Below are 23800 nucleotides of genomic sequence, written 5' to 3' on the forward strand. Positions count from 1 at the left end.
AACCCACCCCAGTATTCTTGCCTGGAAAATCCCATGGACAGAGGAGCCTGCTGGGCTACGGTCCATAGGGTTGCAAAGAGCCGGAGACAGCTGAGCAACTGTGAACAGCACGTTAGCTTGCAGATTAAGCAGTAATAAATCCCCAAAGGAAGCATGACCTGTAAGTCTGGAGTGGGGAGTGGGGGCAAGAAAAACCGTACGTGTGTGTTAGTCACTTAGTCATGTCCTACTCTTTGTGACCCTATGGACTGTAGCTCTCCAGGCTCCTCTGTCCATGTAATTCTCCAGGCAAGGATACTGGAGTGGGTAGTCATTCCCTTCTCTAGGGGGTCTTCCCGATCCAGGGATCAAAGCTGGGTCTTCTACATTACGGGCAGATTCTTCACTATCTGTGCCATCAGGGAAGCCCCAAAATAAAATTTACCCACAAATTTATTTTAGTTTCAGGCCTTGTTTTAAGTGAAATTATTATGTGTGCAGTAACTCTTAATTAAATGCTTAATTCCTAAGAAAATTCTCATTAAGTCTTTCACTAGCTTTTAAAGCCCTTTTAAAGCACCTTTGAGGTTTTATGTTCTATGTTAGACTTCTGTCAATGTATTAGCAATTTGAATATGGAATTAGTTACAAATGGAAAGCTCTCCTATTGGGTTTCTACTTGTTTTTATTAGGGAAGAAAAACTTTAACTGTAGATAAATTGGAACACTTGAAATCTCAGCTGGACTTAACAACCTGTGGTGATCTAGCTTCCCAACTGGAAGAGTTGATCTTAAAATTGGAACCTTTGGATTCAGCCTGTAGCAGTAGAAGAAGCTCCATTTCATCACATGTAGGTATTCGCACTTTTCAAAGGGTTTTGCTCTACAGTGAGATGTTCTCCATGAAGTTGTCCTCACCTACTTCCAGGATCCCAAAACTTCGCTTCTTTCCAGTGTTTATACTGGAGGGGAGGCGGCGGGTGGCAAGAGGGGGCTTTCTTTCAGCTCTTGGACAGCCCTCTGAAGCACTTCTTTGTGTGTGTCTTAGAACTGTGTTTTGTTTTGTCATTGTTTATTATATCTTGTTTGAAAATGTACATTATGTAGCCTCTGGTACAAGTTAAATTGCCCCTAGTATGTGGTTTCAGATGCTTCATGTTAGCTTGAGTCTCAGGGCAGCTCAGGATTGTCTCGTTTAATTCTCATTCTCACTGCCAGGCTTGGTGGAGACTGGCTGGAGAAATCTGGTCGCATGATGCTGCAGGCACGTCAGAGGGACCGGCTGCCAGGCAGCGAGACCTTGCTCACCGTTTTGTTCTAATAAACCATAATTGTCATTAATGACTTACTGCTTTTAGTGTTGATTTTTTCCTTAAAAGAGCTATATCGTGTTATAAACATTTTAATTGGTCTTTAATTCTTTTTCTTTTTAGGAAAGTTTCAGCATCTTGGACTCTGGTATTTATCGTATCATTAATAGTAGAAGAGGCAGTCAGTCAGATGAAGACTCTTGTTCCCTTCACAGCCAAACACTCTCAGAAGATGAGAGACTTAAAGAGTTCGCCTCACATCAAGAAGAGGACCAACCAGATCATTGCTGTGGCTCCCAGGGAAGTGAAGGTGAGGAAAGGAAAGTGTTTTTATTGATTGCTGATGTGAAGCAGTTATTTTCTGTGGCTTCTTTATTTTTCCTCTACGAAGTGTTAATAATTTTTATTAAGTTGATAGAGTTTCCATCCAGACTTATTGATCTCTTCACCATTAGAGGAATGGGTTTATGTTTAGTTGGAATTTTTCCCTCTCATGTTTAAGCTAAATTTGGTAAAGTTCCTAATATTGATCTTGTATTAAAGAGCGGGAAAGGTTAAGAGAGGAAGTCATTAACCAAAAGAGTGGAACAATTTTATCCTGACTAACTGAATTATTTTTCATTAGGAATGAAAAATTACTACAGTTTTGGGGGTCCTTGCCTTCACTTTTCGATGTTCAAGTATTCCTGTGGCCGAACTCTTGAGAAGAGATTAATAGAGACTCTAAACTTCCTTTATGACTATGGGGATTCAGGGTTAGTAGGAAAAACTAAGGTACCTGTCTGAGTGTTTTATATGTGGACCATCTTGAGCATCTTATAAACCTGTGTTCCACTCATTTGTATTTGGGTCAGTTGTGATTTTGGTATTGAATCTTTTATTTCCTTTGGTTTATTCATTTCAGAATTTCTTTAAAGATTAAAAAACTCTTCGTGTGATTAGATTTTGTTTCTTTTCCCTGATTCCATTCATCCAGATAACGTTTCTCACGCATCAGTGACGTTTGAGACGGATAAAAGTGAAACTTTTCTCCCCTTCGGCATTCCATTATCATTTCGTTCTCCATCTCCTCTTGTGTCTCTTCAGGCTGTCAAGGAGAGGTAAGCTCATTAGTCTTGTTATTTAATCCCATTTCTGGTTTTGCTTCTGTTGTCATATTAAGCATGTCTGTGCTGAGAATAGAAAGACATTTTAAATGACTTAAAAGGAAGCCAGTAGGTTATCCGTCATATAGCCTGTTATGTGAAGTTGTTAACTTCTCATTTCAATTTTGGGGAATGTAACTACCCTCAAGATTGTTTGAGTAGCTGGATATTTGAGTTGTTACAAATGTGCTTCCCACCTCCCCCTTCTCCCCCAGACTGGGCAAAAGTTTAAAAATCTTTTCTTCCCCTCATCCTTGATAGGAAAAGTTTCCACATAGCATTAGTCATTTCTTAATCATTTCTCAGTTTGGGCTCAGAGTTGGAGACTCCTCAGAAATCTTTCTAACTACTCTGTGGGCCTGGGATTGACCATGAAAGAGAAGACTTTGTGCCAGGGCTGCTTAACTGAGTTCTACTGGATACATATTTGCTTTCCAAGAAGGATAAATGTGACAAATGAGCAGTGTCCTGAAGAAATTCTACGGCTTAGGATGATCACATGCAGAAACATTGTGGGCACAGCTGGAATTAAAGACCTTTTCTTTAGGGCTGAATCAAAGTAGTTTAGCATTTGTCCATCCTTTTTATATTATAACATTTATGTGGGCCTTATGTGAAATATGTAGTTTGGTTAGGGAAGTTGGAATAAACAGAGTCTTGTTAGTAAGTCCCGGTTCTTTTCAGAGACTAACAGGAACATAGAGAACTCGTGTACTGAAATTCTCATCCTTGGCAGTAATGAGACCTTTCTCACGTTAGTTTATTGGTATTTGACCTCCAGTGTTTCCAGCTTTGTGCGTAAAACTACTGAGAAGATTGGCACCCTTCATACAAGCCCTGATCTGAAAGTGAGACAAGAACCTAGGGGTGATGAGCAGTCCTGTGAAGAGGATGTGAGTCCAGTCACTCGCCCAAAGGAGGAAGACACTGGGTAAGTTGTTGCTGAGAAGTCTGTGTAAATTCTAGAGGACATAGTTGTCAGTTTGAAGAGAGCCATAAACTACATTTTTTTTTTTTAAAGAAGAAGGCACACAGTAACTCTCTTCATTGTAGATTGTGTAGCTTATGAAAATTGTAAATACTGCCGAGTAAGTACTGGAAAATTACATCAACCAATAGCAAGTCTGTTGAGACAGATTTTTTTCTGTGGCCATGCTGTGCAGCCTGCAGGATCTTAAGTTCCTTGATCAGGTATCAAACCCATGTCCCCTGCAGTGGCAGCAGAGTCCTAACCCCTGGACCGCTAGGAAAGACTTCCTGAGACAGAATTTTAATCGAGCGCCTCTTCTGTCTTTCCCCTGAACAACTTCCTCCACCTCCAGATCTCTTCAAATGTCTAGGGTGTTAACAAAGGTATTAGAATAGGATGACCAGGGATCGAGGCCTTGTTCTGATTCTGCTTCTGACTAGCATAGTGATGTTGGTGAGTAATACTCTCTGGCCGTGAGACAAGAGCTTTGGCATTGATGATGCTGTGTATCTTCCAATGATATGCTGGAGGCATAGTCCTTGTGTTGTGGAGTTACAGCAGAGCTGTTGGACTGGCACAGTGTATCTTATCTTTTCTCCTCCTTTTCTCATGGTTCAGGTGATCTGGGCATTGGAAGTACACAAGCTCAGCATCACCAGGAACTGAGATAGACTAATGGCGTGAGTGTGTATTGGACAGACAGATGGGATAAAAGGGCGTTACCTTTAGAGTAGCTTAGTCATGAAACCATATATATAAATGTCAGAAAAAAGTACAGATAGTGCTGTGGCATTTATATTTAAGGCAGCCCTCAGTCTGACCTGAGCCGACCTTTCCAGCCTCATCTCTAGCCACATCCTTCTGCTGCTGCTAAGTCACTTCAGTCGTGTCCGACTCTGTGCGACCCCATAGATGGCAGCCCACCAGGCTCCCCCGACCCTGGGATTCTCCAGGCAAGAACACTGGAGTGGGTTGCCATTTCCTTCTCCAATGCATGAAAGTGAAAAGTGAAAAGGGAAGTTGCTTAGTCGTGTCCGACTCTTCACTACCCCATGGACTGCAGCCCACCAGGCTCCTCCGTCCATGGGATTCTCTAGGCAAGAGTACTGGAGTGGGGTGCCATTGCCTTCTCCCCACAACCTTCTAAGCACTTGGAATTCTAGTCCCGTCAGAGAGCTGGGTGTGGACACCTCACTGCTTTTCTTCACGCTGTTTCTCCCACCTGCAGTGTTTTCTCCCCTTGTTTCCTAAGGCAAATACTACCTCCTTGGGGATCTTGATTGCCTGTGTGTTGTGCTAAGTTGCTCAGTTGTGTTTGACTCTTTGTGACCGCATGGGCTGTACCCTGCCAGGATCCTCCGTCCATGGGATTCTCCAGGCAAGAATACTGGAGTGGCTTGCATGCCCTCCTCCAGGGGATCCTCCTGACCCAGGGATTGAACCCGTGTCTCTTATGTCTTCTGCAGGGGCAGGCGGGTTCTTTACCACTAGCCCCACCGGGAAAGCCCTCTTGATTGCCTAGTCAGAGTAATTATTCCTTTTTCTGTGCCCAGAGCACAGTGCTTATTCTGCTCTTTAGCATTTACGTTGTTCTCTTTGGTAATAGAGTTTATTTTTTTCGTGCCTTTCTTTCTGCCTTGAGCTTACTCATCTTGAAGCCATGGACCATTTTTTTTTATACTTGTCTGTTTGCTTCATATAACATTAAGTACAATAGGTACCATTTAGTGAGCACTTAGAAGTGTTTACCCAAGGAAGTTCTAATCCCCTGTAACTTTTTTCATACTTTTCTAGAGAAAAAGAAGAAATAACTAGTTGCCCTCCAGAAGAGGACAAGTTCCAAGAGCTCACAGTGGCAACAGCAGAAGCAATGTGAGTATTTGTGAATGAAGTTTTATAGTAAGTAAGAATGACTTTTTGAGATCATAAGTAATGGTCCTGGGACAGTATGGGGCAGAGATAGCTTCACTGGGCATTGGAATTCAAGAAGTAGTACTAAGTTAATGTTCTCTGTGTTGTGTTTATACTGACATCATTTTTATTTAAAGAGTTGAAAAAAAAATATTGAAAAGTAACATTTATTCAGATAAGTAATGTTGTCTGTGTTAGGCTTATTTAACATGAAACAATTTGTTTTTGAAAAACCACATAAAATGTAAGTTTCACACTTGTCTGTCTTGTATAGGACCAAGCTACAGGACCCACTGGTTTTATTTGAACCGAAATCCCTGAGAATGGTTTTACGGGAGTGGCTTTCACAGTTAGAAAAGAGTTTTGCCATGAAGGACTTTTCAGGCATTTCAGATACTGGCAGCTCATCCACGGAATCAAACCAGGATATGCTATTGCTTGATGAGTCAAAAAAGGGAATATTAGATGAAGAATATGAAAAAGAAGAAAGGGACTCTTTAGGCAATGAAGAAACTATTGATCAAATAGCATGTGAATCTGTAAATAGTCTGAGGGAGCCCTTGGATGATGACGTTTTCCAAATATGTTCTCCTTGGAGTATAGCAGACAGTCTTCAGAAGGATCTGGCTGAATTGACAACATTGTGTTTGGAACTGAGTGTATTCAGTTCTGAGATCAAAAGTACCAGTGGGCATGGCGACCACACTCTGCAGCAGTGCTCTCTTGAAATGCTGACTTGTCAGTTCCTAAAGAAGTACTTTTTTCTTCTGGATTTGAAAAGAGCAAAGGAGAGCATCAAGCTGAGTTACCCTGAAAGTCCTTGTGTTTGGGATACTTTTATTGAAGGATTGAAAGGTAATAATCAGATTGCCTTACTAAAGATAAAAATTTGTATAGAGGTCAATAGCATGTTGACATGCTTAAGTTTAAAGAAAATATATAAGTAGAAATCATCTCTGTTCTGGTCAACCATCCATTTAGTTTTCTACTCAGTTTAATTTTATTTTCTGTTGAGATTGTTCCCTTTTTTAAGAAATTGATCTACAACTCAATTTAGTTTTAAATAGTTCTTGCAGCTATTATAAGAAATTGATTTTATTTTTCTCACAGTCATTGAGAAAATGATATAGCAGTGTTGGAGAAGTTGGATTTAAGCGAAATTTCATAAATGCTGATATGTGAAAACCAGAAAATCCCTAACATAACTTACTGATGGAGAGATCGTATGTCCTGTTTATTAAGTACTTACATGTGCTGGTTATTAACGCTAAACCCTTTTCTGGCATCGTTTCATTTCTTCATTCCGACACTTGGAGTGGATGGTGGCATTCTCTTTAGTAGGTGAGGAAAGTCAGGCACAGAGAGATCATAATAGCTGCGTAGGCTCAAGTGCTGTGATACTTCATGGTAATGCAGACAGAATAGTTTATTTCTTGCTAATATATCCACCCAGGATAGACGTTCCAAAAGATGGATTAGGGATACCAGTTCTAGAAAAAAAAATAAGGAATTTGACATTAATGGTACATATGTACTAGGTATATATACTATATAGCTTATATATGTAATATGGATAACACATGTAAAAAGGCTTTTTCAATAGTAATAGTCACTTACATATTGGTTATTGAATATGCTTTGCCTCCCAGTTTGATTTTAAGGTTCTTAAAAGCAGCGATTGTCTCTCTTGTGTTTTTTGTCTTTCCTGTGATGCTTTACAAATGTTGGGACTTGCACACAGTAGGTAGAGGACTAGTGATTGTTGATTAATACGTTTGTGAATTAAGTTTTTTCAGCTGCTATGAGATGATGGGATGCTTTGTCTTTTAGAAATGGTGAGCTCCAGTCCTACACATATAAAGATGGAAGAAGGAGACCTTCCAACACGATTAAAGTTATTGGAGGACTCGGTTCCTTTTGACAGTCCTTTGTTGATTGCGTATGCTGCCCGGTGAGTGGTCCTATATGTTGTTCATATGCATTAAAGCCCAGGCATTTTCTTGGTCTTAGTCTCTAAAGTTTTCCTCTATCACATGTTGAGCAGCTTCTTGTTAGTATATTTATTTTCATTTCTAATAAATACGTAGATAATGTAACCAAGTTATATTATCTTACTGAAGTTGGAGACTAATGTGTTTTGTTTTTAAATGCAGATTGTATGAGAAATTTGGAGAATCAGCCCTTCGATCCTTAATCAGGTTTTACCCATCCATTTTGCCTTCAGATGTCATGCAACTTTGTCATCATAATCCTGTTCAGTTTTTGGCCTATTTAGACAGTCTGGTGAAATCAAGGCCTGAAGATCAACGGTGAGAAGGGATGAATATTTGCAGACTCTCTTTCTTTTTTTATAAAGACTTTCCTTTCCTTTGTGGCTCAGCTGGTAAAGAATCCACCTGCAATGTGGGGGACCTGGGTTCTATCCCTGGGTTGGGAAGATCCCCAGGAGAAGGGAACAGCTACCCACTCCAGCATTCTGGCCTGGAGAATTCCATGGACTGTATAGTCCATGGTTTCGCAAAGAGTCGGACAGGACTGAGTGACTCATTTTCTCTTGATAGAGCATTGTTTCTCTCATATAATCAGTTGAAACCTGTTTATTGTTAACTGCCACAGAGTTGAGGTACCTGTTGTAGAAGAGGAGGATTTTGGCAATCATGTACCCTCTTTCACAGATCATAGTACGCATCACACATGTGCCCCTAACACACTTCTCTGTCCTGTCCCTCTCCCTCTCAGAGAGTCTCAGATCAACAGTGTGAAGTTAAACTCCTGCTTCAGGGCCTAGGCCAAGACTGATAAGCTTCCTTGCTCTCCCTGCCAGTGAGTGGATTTTCTGCCACCTTTTTGTGATGATATCCCAGCTTTCTGTGGGTGGCTCTCAGTTCCAGCTCTCTCAGCCTCTTTGGGCTGAGGCCTCTTTTCCTGTCTCTCCGTGGCAGTAAACACACATGTCCCTAGATTATTGAGAATGGCAACTTCCCCCTCCCCTTTTCTGATTGGCTCACATTTGATATACTAGTATTTCTTTCTTTCTTTCTTTCTTTTTTGGCTCTTTGGTGTTTTCCTTTTTATCTTGAAGCTCAGCTGTTCACTTAAAAGGCTATTAGACTTTCACCAGCACTTCTGTCCGTTTTGTAGCAGAAGGTTTTTCAAGTTGTTTCGTCCACTATATTGATCCCTTAATAACATTCTCGTCACATCTGCACATTTTATCTTTCCTTTCTCCACATGAATATTGGTAATTTTCCTCTCCACGTTTTCTTAGGCCATCCTTCCTTGAGTCCCTTCTACAACCAGAGTCTTTAAGGTTGGATTGGCTGCTGTTGGCTGTGTCCCATGATGCTCCCCTAAGCACCAGCACTATGGATGATGACGGAAACCCCAGGTACAAAGGATCATTTCTAAGCTTGGTGCTCCTTTGGAATGGAACTAGTTTATTCACATAAAGCATTCTGGGCTTGCTTTAGGAACAGCTGTGGAAGAGAGTTACCCAAGTCATGTTAGTAATCAGACTGAGTGTACTGCCTAGTAGTTCGGAACATTTGTTTTGAATCACAGACCCTTTGAGAATCTGATGATTCCTGTCAGAAAAATATACATTCATGGAGAATTTTGCACATGATTTCAGAGAATTAAACTTGGCCTCTGAAACTCTTCCATGGACCAACATTAAGAACTTGGTGATTAAACTTGTGTTAGAGGGAAAAGTGTGTGTGTATTTGTGTTTTTCTTCCTAGAAATTTGCCAAGGGATTTCTAGACAATACATAACCTAGGAATTTTTTTTCTTTTTTCTTTTTTAAATTGTGAAAGTAAAATAACACTTTTATAGGAGACTTGGAAAATACAGAACAAAGTTACCTATAGTTCCACTGTATGTTACACTTATTTTTTAGTTGGAGTTTCAATATCAAACTCGGAATAATTAATAGAATGAATAGAAAAGTAGAAGGATTTAGTAGACCTGAAAAGCACTATGAACCAATTCAACATAGTTAAGATTTATACAATTTTCACACAACAGCAGCGTATAAATTCTGTTCAGATTCCAAAAGATTATAAACCAGGAGACAATGGAACATATCCAGGGACACAAAACAAGGTGCAAAAATTTCATGGTCTAAAGGTATTGAAATCATAGAGTCTGTTCTCTTATCACTGTGAAATTATGTTAGAAAGCAATATCAAAAGATATTTGAAAATAACCCATGTATTTTCAAGTGCAGTGCCACATTTATTGAGAGAGATTTTTCACTCAGCCATTGAAAGCCTTAATAAAGTTAAAAGAGAAAAGACATAGATGGTGGTTGCAGAGGAGAAGCACTTAATGAGAAATTAATATAAAAATGAGAAATTAATATCAAGGATACTTTAAAAGCCCCATGTATTTGGAAATTAAATGTCCACTTTGGAATGATGGGTGTATCTAAGAATCTGTAACAAGGAAAATTAAAAAACATTTGTAACAGAACAAAAATGAAAAGAATTTATCATAATTTGTTGCATGCAGCTGAAGCTGTTCAGTGCAACCAAATACAATAGAGAGTCTTGAATAAGGTATTTAGAAAACCCAGAATTCATAAAAAATACATATTGATGCTTGTAATATATCAGATACGTTCTTTATGTTTTCTTCCTAAAGAAACTTTTTAAAAGTTCCCAAAATGCCTGTCTTACTTGCCTAGAAAAAAGGTCTGAAAAGATATAAAATGGCTATCTGTGAATGACAGAATTTTGAATTTTCTTTTGATTTCTAAAATGTATAATTAAAAAAAATAAACAGATATTTGTCATAGGAAAGACAGCGATTTTAATGTTTTGAAAGCCAAGTAGAAATATTTGGAAAATACAGTGATGGAAAGAATATAATTAAACTTCTGTTCTTACCTGTTAGCTGATGAATAAGCATTTTTGTAGAGTTTATTTCCTATCTAATTTACTGATATTTTTTCAACTCTCAGGCCTCATTCCCACTTGTTTTCCTGGGGTTACAGTCAGCTCATCCTTCATCTGATTAAACTTCCTGCAGATTTTACAACGAAAGAGAAAATGACTGACATCTGTAGGTCTCATGGGTAAGTGAGAATTTTCCTAGAAGCTGAAGTTAAGGTTAGAGTCATTTTAGTTAATAACTTTGTAGTGAAGGGACTGAAGGTATATGCTTTGTCATTTATTTTTTGGCTAAAGTGCTTCTTTGTTTTAAGTGCTAATAAGCATCTTTTTTTTGTTTTAAATTTTGAGCATATTTTATTTTGTGTGCACATGAGACTGGTCCTTGCTTGTCCCTCTCTCCCCCTTCTGCTTAGTTGGTCGCTCCAGTTCTCAGGTGTATTTAGTTAAGTACCAGGCTGTGTGATACAAGTTGTAATTGATACAGTTTCTGGGAAGGGAGAGATCAGAGTGGGCTCAGTAGAACTTCTGATGAAGGACTCAGGGAGGAGGTGAGACATGGAGGTAAGCCCTAAGAATGGGGAGGGTTTGTATTTAAAAATGAGCCAGGTAGAGGGCAGGTCAACTGAGACAAACAGCAAGATCAAGGCCATGAAAACTGACATGGCTTTTTATCGGTGCATAGTTCATAAAGTAGTAGGCACTTGATGCATATTTGTTCATTGGTAATGAGGGATGAGACTGGCCAGGTGGTGGGTCATGAGATCATATAGGACCTTGAAAGGTGGTTAAAAGAATTTATGATCAGCGGAGACCCTTTTAAACTTTTTGGTACAAAAATGCATGACAAATGAAGGCTTCTGGTTCATACGTGAGAAAGATTGGAGACAAGAAATAAAGGCCAGCTAGGAACCTGGTGGAGTAATTCAGGTATGACTGAATTGATTCCAGGGCAACAGAAGGAGCACAGCCGGTGGGGCATGTTAAAGGAACACACAGTGGGAGCTGTAGGTACTGGTATAGGAAGTGAGGAAGCGGAGAGTCAAGGAGAGCTGCCAAAGTTTGCATGTTTGCGGAAGAAATATGCTCGTTTTGTATTAAACCTTAAAGTTTATAAAGTATATAAGCTTAAAAGTCTGATAGTTGGGGCTTGGCCTTGAGTGCATGCTTAGTCGCCCAGTTGTGTCTGACTGTGTGTGGCCCCATGGACCATAGCCTGCCAGGCTCCTCTGTCTATGGCATTTCCCAGGCAATAACACTGGAATGGGTTGCCGTTTTCTCCCCTGGGGGTTCTTCCCAACCCAGGGATTAAACACAAGTCTCTTGCATTGCAGGCAGATTCTTTACTGTCTGAGCCACCAGGGAATTAGTATTTATCACTAACTTTAATTTTTGTTTTTTCATAAGTGTTCTAGTTTCTGAGGGAATGAAAGTATTCTAAAAATATTTTATCACGCTGTCCAATATGGTAATCACTAGTCACATGTGGCCATTAAGTCCTTGAAATGCATATTGGTCAACTGAAGAACTGGCTTTTAAATTTACTGAGCGACTTCACTTTCACTTTTCACTTTCTTGCATTGGAGAAGGAAATGGCAACCCACTCCAGTGTTCTTGCCTGGAGAATCCCAGGAACAGGGGAGCCTCATGGGCTGCCGTCTATGGGGTTGCACAGAGTTGGACTGAAGCGACTTAGCAGCAGCAGTGGCAGGGACTTCCCTGGCAGTCCAGTGGATGAGACTCTGTGCTTCCAAGGTGCAGGGAGCATGGGAGCCATCACTAGTTGGGAAACTAAGATCCCACATGCCTCATGGCACAGCCAAAAATAAATAAATGTAAATAGCCACACGTGGCTAATATTACTGTGTTGGACAGCACAATGCCATATAAATTCACTGCCTTTTATTCTTCTCACCAACTTTGGTCTCTTTAAAGTTTCTGGCCTGGATATCTTATTCTCTGTTTGGAGCTGGAGAGAAGAAGAGAGGCCTTCACCAACATTGTGTATCTGAATGATATGAGCCTGATGGAAGGGGACAATGGTATGTAAATTCCAATTGGTTACTCTTGGTTATAGTATTTTAGAAATCACTACAGACTTTGCGGTAAAGAAATGTGGTAAACATTTCAGTGATCATATTCTTTATTCTAGCTACTTGTCAAATTCGTGGAGTTTTTTTGATCCTTACTACTTGGTATATCGTGAAATCCTAACTAGAAATAAACTGCAGGCAACTTTTCTATTTCATGAGTGCCTAATGTGTGAGGCATTCTACTAGATGCTTTTCCATCTAGTTTAAATGAAATAACAAATCTGTGGGATAGTTACTATTACTTCTATTTTACAGAAAGTATAATTGAGGCTCAGAAAAAGGACAGTTAGTTTCCCCACAGTCATACAACTGGTTACTGCTGGAACTGATGTTCAGGCCAGGTCCAACCATCTGTAAAGCTCGTGCTCAGGTTGTTTTCTCTGCATCATGTTGCCTTTTTACACAGCCCAAAGTTAGAGATCATTAAGATGAACTTAGAGTAGCAGTCAGATTTCCTAAGCCTCTACAAGTATTCAGGTACTTTTTTTTTTTTTTTAATTTTCATCAATTCAGTACAGATAAAATGACAGGACACCAGGATTTAGACACATTGAAGTCTGAGAGTTTATCCTACACTCAGAGAGGTGGTCTTGGTCTGATTTGTAGTGTTGCTTTATTAATCTCAATGCAGAGATACCCACAGCATGACATCAGGATCCTTCATGTAGCAACGTGACCTACTGGCTTTTTCATTTCAGCGCTGTTGGTATAGAAGAAGGAAAGTTAGAACCGAGCAAAGAAACCAGGTGACTGGCAAGGGTTAGCTTCAGATGTCCCACTATAGCAATAGTAACTGAAAATATCACCTAAAATTCTTCCTACCCAGATAAAAGTACTCTTAATGTTTTGGTAAAGTAATAATAATAATAGCTATTCTCACCCTTGGTATATTAAATGAGGGTCTTTTCTTGACATTTCTCTCTCCTAACTCATTTAATCACTTTAAAGCTAGTTGATCTTACTGCCCTATATATATCTCGTAAGTTTTTCCAATTAAAACTTTTTTTATTGAGATAACATTGGTTTATTACATTATATAAGTTTTATGTGTACAACGCTTTTCACTTTTTTGTAGTCTATAGAGTGGTCACTGGTAAAAATGTACTTTCCATCCGTCATCAAGTTTATTCCGTTTACCCACTTGACCCTGCCCTGGCTCCATCCCCTCTGGTAACCACTGCTCTCTCCTCTGCAGCTGCATGTTTGTTTTTGTTTGGTTTGTTCATTTATTTTATTTTTTGTTTTGTTTTGTTTTGTGTATTCCACCTGTGAGTGAAATCATGTGGTGTTTGTCTTTGTCTGACTTATTTCACTTAGCATAATACCCTCAAGGTCCATCTATGTTCCACCAATGGCAAGATTTCTTCTTTTTTTTAATGGCTGAGAAGTATTCCGTCGTCTGTGTGTGTGAATCACATCTTCTTTATCCATTCATCTATTGAGGGGCACTTCGGTTGATTCCACATCTTGGCTTACTTGTAAATAGTGCTGTGGTGAGCACAGGGGTGCATGTATCTTTTCCAATTAGTGTTTTCATCTTCTTTGGATAAATATTAGAAGTGGGATTGCTGGATCAGATGGTAGTTCTGTTTTCAGGTTTTTGAGAGACCTTCCTGTTTTTGACAGTGGCTGTGTCAGTTTACACTCCCAGCAGTGTACAGAGTTCCTTTTTCTCTGCATCCTTGCCAATATTTGCTATTCGTAGACTTTTTGATGATAGCTATTATGTGTGAAGTGGTATCGCATATGGTTTTGATTTGCATTTCTCTAATAGATGTGTAACATCTTTCCACGTGCTTTTCATGTGTATGTCATCTTTGGGGAAATGTCTATTTAGCACCTTTGGCCAGTTTTTCATCTGGTTGTGTATTTTTGGTTATTAATCCCTTACCGTTTTAAATATCTTCTCCCATTTTGTAGATCATCTTTTCATTTTATGTTTGGTTTCTTTTGTTGTGCAGAAGCTTTTTAGTTTGATGTAGTCCTATTTGCTTATTTTTGCTTGTTTCCCTTGCCCGAGGAGACCTATCTAGAAAGATATTGCTAAGATTGATGTCAAAGAGAGCTGTGTCTGTGTTTTCTTCTAGTTTAATGGTTTTGAGTCTATTTAAGTCTTTAATCCATTTGGAGTTGGTTCTTGTGTATGGTGTGAGGTAGTGGTCTACTTTTTTTTGCCTCATGCAAAAAAATGTCCCCGACAGTGTCCCCAACACCGTTTATTTAAGACACTATCCTTTCTCCATTGCATGTGCCTTGTTCCTTTGTTTTGTATTAATTGTCCATACGTGTATGGGTTTATTTCTGGACTCTAGTTTTATCCCATTGATCTATCTATCTGTTTTTCTGCCACTACCGTGCTGTTTTGATTACTATGGTTTTGTAATATAGTTTGAAATCAAGGCCTGTGATATCTCTAGCTTTGTTCTTTTCATTCAGGATTCTTTTGGCTATTTGGGGTCTTTCATGGTTACATATAAATCTTAGAAATTTTTGTCTTATTTCTGTGAAAAAATGTTTCTGGGATTTCAGTAAAGATTGCATTGAATCTATAGCATGCTTTGGAAGTATGGACATTTTAACAGTATTAATTCTTTCAGTCCCTGAGCAGGCAGGATCTTTCCGTTTATTTGTGCCTTGTTCAGTTTCTTTCAACTTCGTCTTATAGTTTTCAGTGTACAGGTTTTTCACCTCCTTGGTTAAACCTGTTCATAAATATTTTATTCTTTCTGTTTTCATTGTAAATTGAGTTGTTTTCGTACTTTCTTTTTCTGCTAGCTCATTGTTAACGTATAGAAATACAACAGACTTAAAAAAATTTTTATTTAGTTACTTTTAGCTGTGCTAGGTCTCCATTGCTGCATGGGTTTCTCTTTGTGCATTTCTCTTGTTGTGGAGCACAGGCTCTAGGTGCCCAGGCTTCAGTAGTCGGCAGCATGTGGGCTCAGTCGTTGCATCTCCTGGACTCTGGAGCACAGTACAGGCTCAGGAGCTGTGGTGCATAGACGTAGTTGCTCTGTGGCATGTGGGATCTTCCTGACCCAGGAATCGAGCCCTCAACTGCGTCATTGACAGATGGATTCTTTACCACTGAGCCACCAGGGAAGCCCCTGCAACAGATATTTTAATGTTGATTTGTACCCTGCAGCTTTATTCATTTTTTATTTCTAATAGTTCTTGTCTTCAGGGTTTTCTGTATATAAAATTACGTCATCCACAAATAGTGAGTTTCACTTCTTCCTTTGCAACTTGGATGCCTTTGATTTCTTTTTCTTGCCCGATTGCTCTACTGGAAGAGAATGGTAGGAGTGGGCATCCTTGTCTTGTTCCTGATTTTAGAGGACTAGCTTTCAGTTTTTCATCATTGAAAATGATATTCGTTGTGGATTTGTCATATATGGCTTTTTTATGTTATGTTATGTTCTTTCTATGCTCACTTTATTGAATTTTTTTAATCATAAATGGGCATTGAATCTTGTCACATGCTTTTTCTGCATCTATTGACATGATCGTATGGTTTTCATCCTTGATTTTGTTAATGTGGTGTTCATGTGCACTGATTAGTGGACACAACCCTCCTTGCATCCCATGACGTGTGGGATCTTAGTTCCCTGACTAGGGAACTAAGCCCGTGCCCCTTGCATTGGAAATGCAGAGTCTTAATCACTGGATCACTGAAGAAGTCCTTCTTTTTTAGAATTTTAAACTCTTTGTAAAGTATTCCTCTGTTCGTTCAGTTTTTCCACTCTGTTCACTTTTATTCCTGAGTTCATTGAACTGCCTCTCTGTTTTGCTCTTTTTTTGTAGCTCTTTGACTTTCTTCATGAAGGCTGTTTTGAATTCTCTTATCAGTTAGCTCACAATAATCTGTAACTTTAAGTTTGGTTACTGGAGAATTGTCGTTGTCCTTTTGTGATAAAGTGTTTCTATGGTTCTTCATGATGTTTGATGAAATTGTTCCTCTGCTGGCAAGTAACCTCTCTGCTTGATTCTGCTAACACAATAGGTTAGAAACTAGAGGCCTTTCCTTTGTCTTCCAGCAGATGGCGCCTTAGCACACGTTTTTGGGTCTCTCTCGCCTCAGCTCCTGTTTATGCTTGAAAGTCCGCACTTGGTGCCCTCCACGTCTGACTGCCCTGTGGCCTTTATTATCACTTCTTCTACCTGTGGGGCCATGGATGCCTTACTTCTGCCAGTGTTGCTGGCATAGCCGCCTGGCGCGCCTCCTGCTCAGGGTCCCTTGAGTGGCAGGCTCCACTGCTGTTGTGGAGGAGGCGGGGAGTAGAGCGGGGTAGCCGTGTCCAGTGTCCTAAGATTCCTGGGCTCTGCGGCTTCGGGGGTGACTGGAGCGTGTGCACCGCCTCCCCCGCTCCTCCAACCTCTCTGGGGCTGGAGGTCTGGGCGCTGCGGGCCCCGTCTCTATTGTTCCCTCGGTTCTGCCGCCTCTCTGTGTTCCCGTTCACCACCTTTAGCCGTGCATTTGTGTGGGAAATTCTCCAGTGTCTCGGTGTGCTGGACACAGGCACCTTTGTGGTGTGAATGTTTATGTAGGATGAATGGGGGAGACAAAGGTAGCTTTTCGCTCCACCATGTTACTGAGGTTCAGAATGGTTCTTTTAAAGAAAAATTGGGTTATGTGGCTCTCCTCCTTGAAACTCCTTACGCTTGACTCAGAGTCTAGATTCTTACGCTGGTCCCTTATGGCCTGGCCCTGTCATCTTATTCTCAATCCTCACCACCACCTTTGAGTTCCTTGAAATCACCTAGTTTCTTCCTGTGTCATCTTCCATGTTTCCTTGATCAGAAACGTAAGCTCTTTTGCTCCTCCTTCCCAACACCTTCCCTGCACGTATGTCACATGCATATGGGTCATATGCACACACGTGGTAAACTTGTCTCATTTTTCAGCTCTTTGCTTAAATGTCACTCTCATAGAGCCCTCCTCTGATCCTCAAAAAAAAAAAGAAAAAAAAAAACTGTCCAAAACTTGCTGGTCTCTCAGATGGCTCTTTGATCTTTTCCTTTATAGCAAGCACCGAGCACAATTTATAAGCGTAGATTTGTTTGCGTGTTTACTAAGTTCTTTCTCCTTCACTAGACCATGAGCTCCGCAGCAGTGCAGGGGTCCTCATGTCTGTTTCACAATCATATTCAGTGCCTAGCATGGAGTGTGCCCTGGGTTATTACCGCATGATCAAATGAAAGAATGTAGAGGCTAATTTCATGGCTTCTCCTTGTCTTGAGCTATTTATTCCACAAATATTCAGAAACCAGCTTTGTGTCGGGATGGTGAGATTATGTTCTTTTAATATTTTTATGTTTTGGTATGAGACATTTTTCCGAATGGTTTCTCCTGTATGCAGGCAGAGTGCTCAGAGCCCACATTGTATCTGTGTGTTTGAGTAGGTTGGATCCCAGAAACTGTGGAAGAGTGGAAGCTTCTCCTACATCTGGTGCAGAACGCAAGCACAAAGCCAGCCCCCCAGCAGTCACCAGATGGGAACTTCAGCGATGGGCCTTCCCCTATCACTGTGGAGAATGTGGCCCTCCTGCTGGCTAAGGCCATGGGCCCAGACCGGGCCTGGTCACTGCTCCAGGAATGTGGTTTGACCCTGGAGCTGTCAGAGAGGTTTACTAGAACCTGCGATATCCTGAGAATTGCCGAGAAGAGGCAGAGGTAATTAATGTCTGTCTGTCCTGCCCTTGTCCTGCCCTGTCCACAGGCACTTGGGGAGTGTAGAATCCCACAGATTTTCAGAGGGGACAGGACTGTATTAATCACATAGTCCCAACCCCTCACAGATGGGGGGACACAGACTTCTCTGTTGACTTAGGTGATTAAGAGAAGAGGCTAAAGTAATACTTCGTTCATAGTCGTGACAAAGACACTTGTAGGTCAATGTGAATACCCAAATATGATGTATAGTCAGTTCTTGAAGAATATTATTTGTACCGCATGCCTAATACCTGCTGTGCAGGAGACCAGGGTTTGAGCCCTGGGTCGGGAAGATCCCCTGGAGAAGGGAATGGCAATCCACTCCAGTATTCTTGCCTGGAGAATCCCATGCGTGGAGGAGCCTGGCGGGCTACAGTCCTTGGGGTCGCAAAGAGTCGGACATGACTGAGTCACACACACACACACCCACCTAATCATCTCAGTCAGTTTAAAAAAAAAAAATTTTTAGTTTTAAAAATTGTGGTAAAATACAGAGAACATGAAATGTACTGTCAACCATTTTTAAGTAGTTGGTTCAGTAGTGTTAATATATTCGTGTCATTGTGCAGTTAACTTCCAGAACTCTTTCATCTTACAGAACTGAAACTGTCCCCATGATTCCGCCCCCTCCCTCTGCCCGCTCCCTGGCAGGCACTGTTCTTTCTGTCTGGGACCATAGTGTGTGTCTATTTGTGGCTGGCTTATTTTGCTTAACATACTTTCCTTAACTGTGTTGCAGCATTTGTCAGAGTTTCCTTTTTTTCTGGGACTGAGTAATATTTCGTTGTGTATATAACCACATTTTGTTTATCCGATCATCTCTTGATAGACACTTGGGTTGCTTCTGCCTCTTGCTATTTTGAGTAATGCTGCTGTGAACATGAGGATACAAATCTCTCTTTGAGACCCTGCTTTCAGTTCTTTTGGGTGTATACCCAGGTGTGGAATTGCTGGATCAGATGGTACTTCTGTTTTTAATTTTTTGAGACACTCCTGGACTAATTTCCATGGATCCCGCACCATTCTGCATTTCCACCAGTGACGCACAGGGGTTCCTGTTACTCCACACCCCCAGCAACACTAGTTATTACTATTATTTTTTGATAGTTAGCTATCCTAATGGGCATGAGGTAATACCTCATTATGGTTTTTATTTGCATTTTCCTAGTGACTAGTGGTGTTGACTTTTTCATATGCTCGTTGGCCATTTGAATGTCATCTTTGGAAAAGTACCTGTTCAAGTTTTTTGTCCATTTTTAAATTGCATTATTTGTTTTTTGTCACATGAGTTCTTTACATATTGTGGATATTAACCTCTGAGATACATGATTTACAAATATTTTCCCGTATTGTATAGGACAAGGTGTCATATTCATAGGATGCCTTTTCACTCTGTTAGTTTTGTCTTTTGATGCACAGAGTGTCAGCTTTTTGAATCCTTTACTTCTGAAAAGAATGAACAATGACAACTAAATTTGCTTGTTTCTTTTCTTTGGGATTTCAGAGCCTTGATACAAAGCATGCTCGAGAAATGTGATCGGTTTCTCTGGTCTCAGCAGGCCTAGTGAAAAAGACGCAGCAGGGCGTCACGACATGTTGAGAAAGACTGAGCTGTGCTCCCGAGCCTCCTGAACACACTTGTTCTTGAAGGAAAGGCCCCACCGGGGATCCCAGCACCTTTTGGGGAGCACCTTCATCCCTGTCTGTTACCTCTGCATTTGTGGCTTGATTTGTGACCTCAGTGTTTTTCAACCAAAGTTGGATTTTGAAAGGAATCAGTCCTTGTTTGCTAAAACAAAATGCTCTGGAAGGAAGCAGAATGTGAATATCCCCAGCTGTGCAGCCCTTATGCTGGACAATAGAATTATTGGTTCCTTGTTGGTGGACTAGGGTGATTCTTTTCATGTCATGACTGCTGTGCAGGGAGCAAAAGTTTCTCAACCTGGTCATATGAAGACATACCATGTAGTTGATAGAAATTGAATTCCTTTCTTTTCTGCTCTGGGATACTTGAGAAATTACCAAAGTAAGACCTGGTAGAATGTAATTAACACGTAAAATAAGTGAAACACTGAAGATTCAAATTAAATGTAAAAATGAAAATTAATATTTTAATCGAGCTAATTTAGAATATATTTTTTTCTAGTACTTGATATTTTCTAGTTGAAGCTATATAAAACTAATTCATTTCTAGAGCTGTTTTACTCCAGTCTTTCCTAAATAAAGTAGCCCAAAGGAATCATGCACTTTTAAAATTTGTTTTTTAAGGACCATGATACAGGCAGGCTGAGCATTGATAAAGACTATAGCAAGTGCTTGTGTTATTTAAGCCAAGTACTAGATTACATTTTCAGGCTTCTGTGTACTTAACACAGCATGTTTTATTAATAATAAATGTAAAATCTGATTTAAAATGTTACTTGATTAGAATGTAGACATGAGGTTCATTGTGTGTAATTTTCAGGAGAGTGTGATATAAACTCAGCATGGAATAGGCAAAATGTTGTATACATCGAATGATTCACTTCTTTTTTTTTTTTTTTCATTTATAACACAGCCAGGGAACTAGAGACACAAATTGCCGACAGTTTAGAGAGTTAATTCCTTCCTAACTGTTAGGAAATCCTAACAGTTTTGGTCACCGGTGTGTGGCAGGGTGTGTGTGTTGTGTGTTTCCCCACACCAAGGGATTCTCCAGTACCAGCTGAGTGTCCTTTCCACTCATCAGAAAGTCAATCCAGAGATGGCATTGAATTCTGCAGGTTAAGGGCTCGTTTCCACAAAACTGCCAGCACCTAAGATGCCAGTCACAAGTCCAGGTTGTACACTGTACGAGCGTCCCTCTTTTTATTGCACTTTGTTTTGTTGTTCTTTGCAGATACTGTTCTTTTTTTTTTTTTTTTAAACAAATTGGAGATCTGTGGCAGCCTTCCATTGAGTAAGTCTATCAGTACAGTTTTCCAACAGCATTTCCTCACTTTGTGTCTCTGTCACATTTTTGTGATTCTTACAAAATACAGAGTTTTTCACTATTACTTGTCATGGTGATCTTTGTCAGTAATCTTCATCATTACTGCTGTAAATGTTTTGTGGCGTTACTGCACCCACGTAAGGCAGTGAACTTAATCGAGAAATGTGTGTTCTGACTGTTTCAACGGATTATTCCCCATCCCTTTCCCTTTCTTCAGGCCTTCCCATTGCCTGACACACAGTAATAGGCCAGTTAATAACCTTATAGCGGCCTCTTCAGTATTCAAGTGAAAGGAAGAACTAGTTACACATCTCTCACTTTAAACCAAAAGGTAGAAATGATTAAGCTAAGTGAGGCTAAGTTGAAAGCTGGAGTAGGCTGAAACCTAGGCCTGTTGCATCAAACAGCTAAATTATGAATGTGAAGGAAAAAGTATGTGATGGAAATTAAAAATGCTACTCTGATGACTAGAAGAATGAGAAAAAAGTGAAACAGCCTTGTTGCTGATACGGAGAAAGTTTTAATAGTCTACATAGAAGCTCAAACGAACCAGAGCATTCTCTTTAGCCAGAGTGTAATCCACAGCACGGCTGAGAGAGATGAGGAAGCTGCAGAAGAAAGCTGCAGAGGTTGGTCCATGAAGGTTAAGGAAAGAAGTTGTCTTCATAACTTTTGTGTAAGGTGAAGCAGCAAGTGTTGATGTAGAAGCTGCAGCAAGTTGTCCAGAAGATCTAAGATCATTAGTGAAGGTGGCTACACTAAATAACAGATTTTCAGTGTTGATGGAACAGCATTTGAAAAGAACGCCGCCCAGTACTTTTCATCTAGCTAGAGAGGCAAAGTCAATGCCTGGTTTCAAAGTTTCAAAGGACAGGCTTACTCTCCTGTTAGGGGCTAATGCAGATAGTGACTGAATTGAAGCCAATGCTTATTTACCATGGTGAATCATCCTGGGACCTTAAGAGTTAGGCTAAGTCTACTCTGCCTTTGCTCTGTAAGTGGAACCACAAAACCTGGATGAGAGCACACGTATTTACAACATGGTTTAATGAATATTTTAAGCTCACTGTTGAGACCTACTGCTCAGAAAAAAAGATTCTTTTCAAGGTGTTACTGCTCATTGACAATGTACTTCATTGCCCAAGATAGAGATACAAAAGACTAACGTTTCTATGCCCGCTAACACGTTCATTCTGCAGTCCATGGATGAAGGAATAATTTCAACTTTGGAATATTATTTCTTAAGAAATACATTTTATAAGATTATAGCTGCCATATATTATGATTCCTTTGATGGATCTGGGCAAAGTAAATTGAAAACCTTCTGGAAAGAATTCACCATTTTAGATGCCATTAAGAACATTCATGATTCATGGGAAGAGGTCAACATACTAACATTAATAGGAATTTGGAAGAACTTGGTTCCAACCCTCATAGGTGACTTTGAGGGGTTCAAGGCTTCAGTGGAGGAAGTGACTGCACATGTGGTGCAAAGAGCAAGAAAACTAGAATTAAAGGTGGAGCCTGAAGATACGACCGAATTGCTGTAATCACAGGATAAAACTTTTAATGGATGAAGAGAGTATCTTCTTTTGGATGAGCAAAAAAAGTGGTTTCTTGAGATGGAATCTACTCCTGGTTAAGATGCTGGGAAAATTGTTGAAATGACAACAAAAGATTTAAGATATTACATAAACTTTGTTGACAGAGCAGTAGCAGGGTTGAGAGAAAATTGACTAATTTTGAAAGAACTCTTACAATGGGTAAAATACTATAAAGTATTGCATGCTACAGAGAAGTCATTTGTGAAAGGAAGAGAAGGAAGAGTCAATGACGTGGCAAACTCCAGTGTTGTCTTATTTTAAGAAATCACCACAGTGACCCCCAGCTTTAGGAAACACCACCTTGATCAGTGAGCTACCATCATGGAGGCAAGACCCTCTCCCAGGAAAAAAATTAGAACTTGCTGAAGGCTCAGATAATGGTTAGCACTTTTTTTTAGCAATAAAGTATTCTTAAATTAAGGCTTATACACTGATTTTTAAGACAATGTTATTGCATGCTTAATAGACTATCGTAGAATATAAACATAACTTTTATATGCACTGGAAAACTAAAAATTCATGTGACTCGCTTTATTGCTGTGGTCTGGGGACTGAACCCGCTGTATTGCCTATGTGTGCCTGTGTTTCTGTTCAATTGGCTGTAAACCAGAGATTCCCACGATCCACTCCTTGGGTTCAATTTGCTAGAGCAGCTTGCAGATCTCGGAGACACATTTTACTTACTTAGATTTGTCAGTTTATTATAAAAGCCTATAACTCAGGAAGAGCTGGATGGAGGGGATGGTATGGGCAATGGGCAAGGAATTTCCATGCCCTCTCCGAGTGCCACTGCAGATGGATGGCTACATGTTCACCAAGCAGAGCAAAAGCAAAGTTGCTCAGTCATGTCCAACTCTTTGTGACCCTGTGGACTGTAGCCCACCAGGCTCCTCCGTCGATGGGATTCTCCAGGCAAGAATACTGGAGTGGGTTGCCATTTTCTTCTCCAGGAGATCACAACCCAGGGATTGAACCCAGGTCTCCCACATTACAGGCAGATGCTTTTAACCTCTGAGCCACCAGGGAACCCTAGATAAAGCAGCAGCCGTCTTGGGTTACAGGCTGGAGGTTGAGTTCAGTGGCCAGTGGCCAGTGTCAGGACTGGAAGTTCCAGCCCTCTAATCACGTGGTTGGCTGCACTGTCAGCCAGCCCCCATCCTTAGGTGTGGTCGAAAGTCACCTTAAGGTAAGGTGAAGTCGCTCAGTAGTGTC

At 40.3% G+C, this 23800-nt stretch overlaps 1 protein-coding gene across 1 annotated transcript in view; it reads left to right on the forward strand.

Annotated features, from left to right (window-relative positions):
• Positions 1–19890, forward strand: part of HPS5 (HPS5 biogenesis of lysosomal organelles complex 2 subunit 2) — a 43432-nt gene extending 23542 nt beyond the window's left edge. Inside the window, exons 11-23 of the mRNA XM_052662178.1 lie at positions 672–830; positions 1413–1599; positions 2266–2389; positions 3216–3365; positions 5199–5276; positions 5590–6170; positions 7146–7266; positions 7469–7624; positions 8584–8703; positions 10279–10392; positions 12143–12249; positions 17704–17974; positions 19518–19890. Coding sequence (XP_052518138.1) covers positions 672–830; positions 1413–1599; positions 2266–2389; positions 3216–3365; positions 5199–5276; positions 5590–6170; positions 7146–7266; positions 7469–7624; positions 8584–8703; positions 10279–10392; positions 12143–12249; positions 17704–17974; positions 19518–19578 — 2229 coding nt within the window. The 3' untranslated portion in view covers positions 19579–19890. The remainder of the gene's footprint in view (positions 1–671; positions 831–1412; positions 1600–2265; positions 2390–3215; positions 3366–5198; positions 5277–5589; positions 6171–7145; positions 7267–7468; positions 7625–8583; positions 8704–10278; positions 10393–12142; positions 12250–17703; positions 17975–19517) is intronic.
• Positions 19891–23800: the final 3910 nt, after the last annotated feature.

This window comes from Budorcas taxicolor, chromosome 25, assembly GCF_023091745.1.
Source record: "Budorcas taxicolor isolate Tak-1 chromosome 25, Takin1.1, whole genome shotgun sequence".
Classification (NCBI taxonomy): Eukaryota; Metazoa; Chordata; class Mammalia; order Artiodactyla; family Bovidae; genus Budorcas; species Budorcas taxicolor.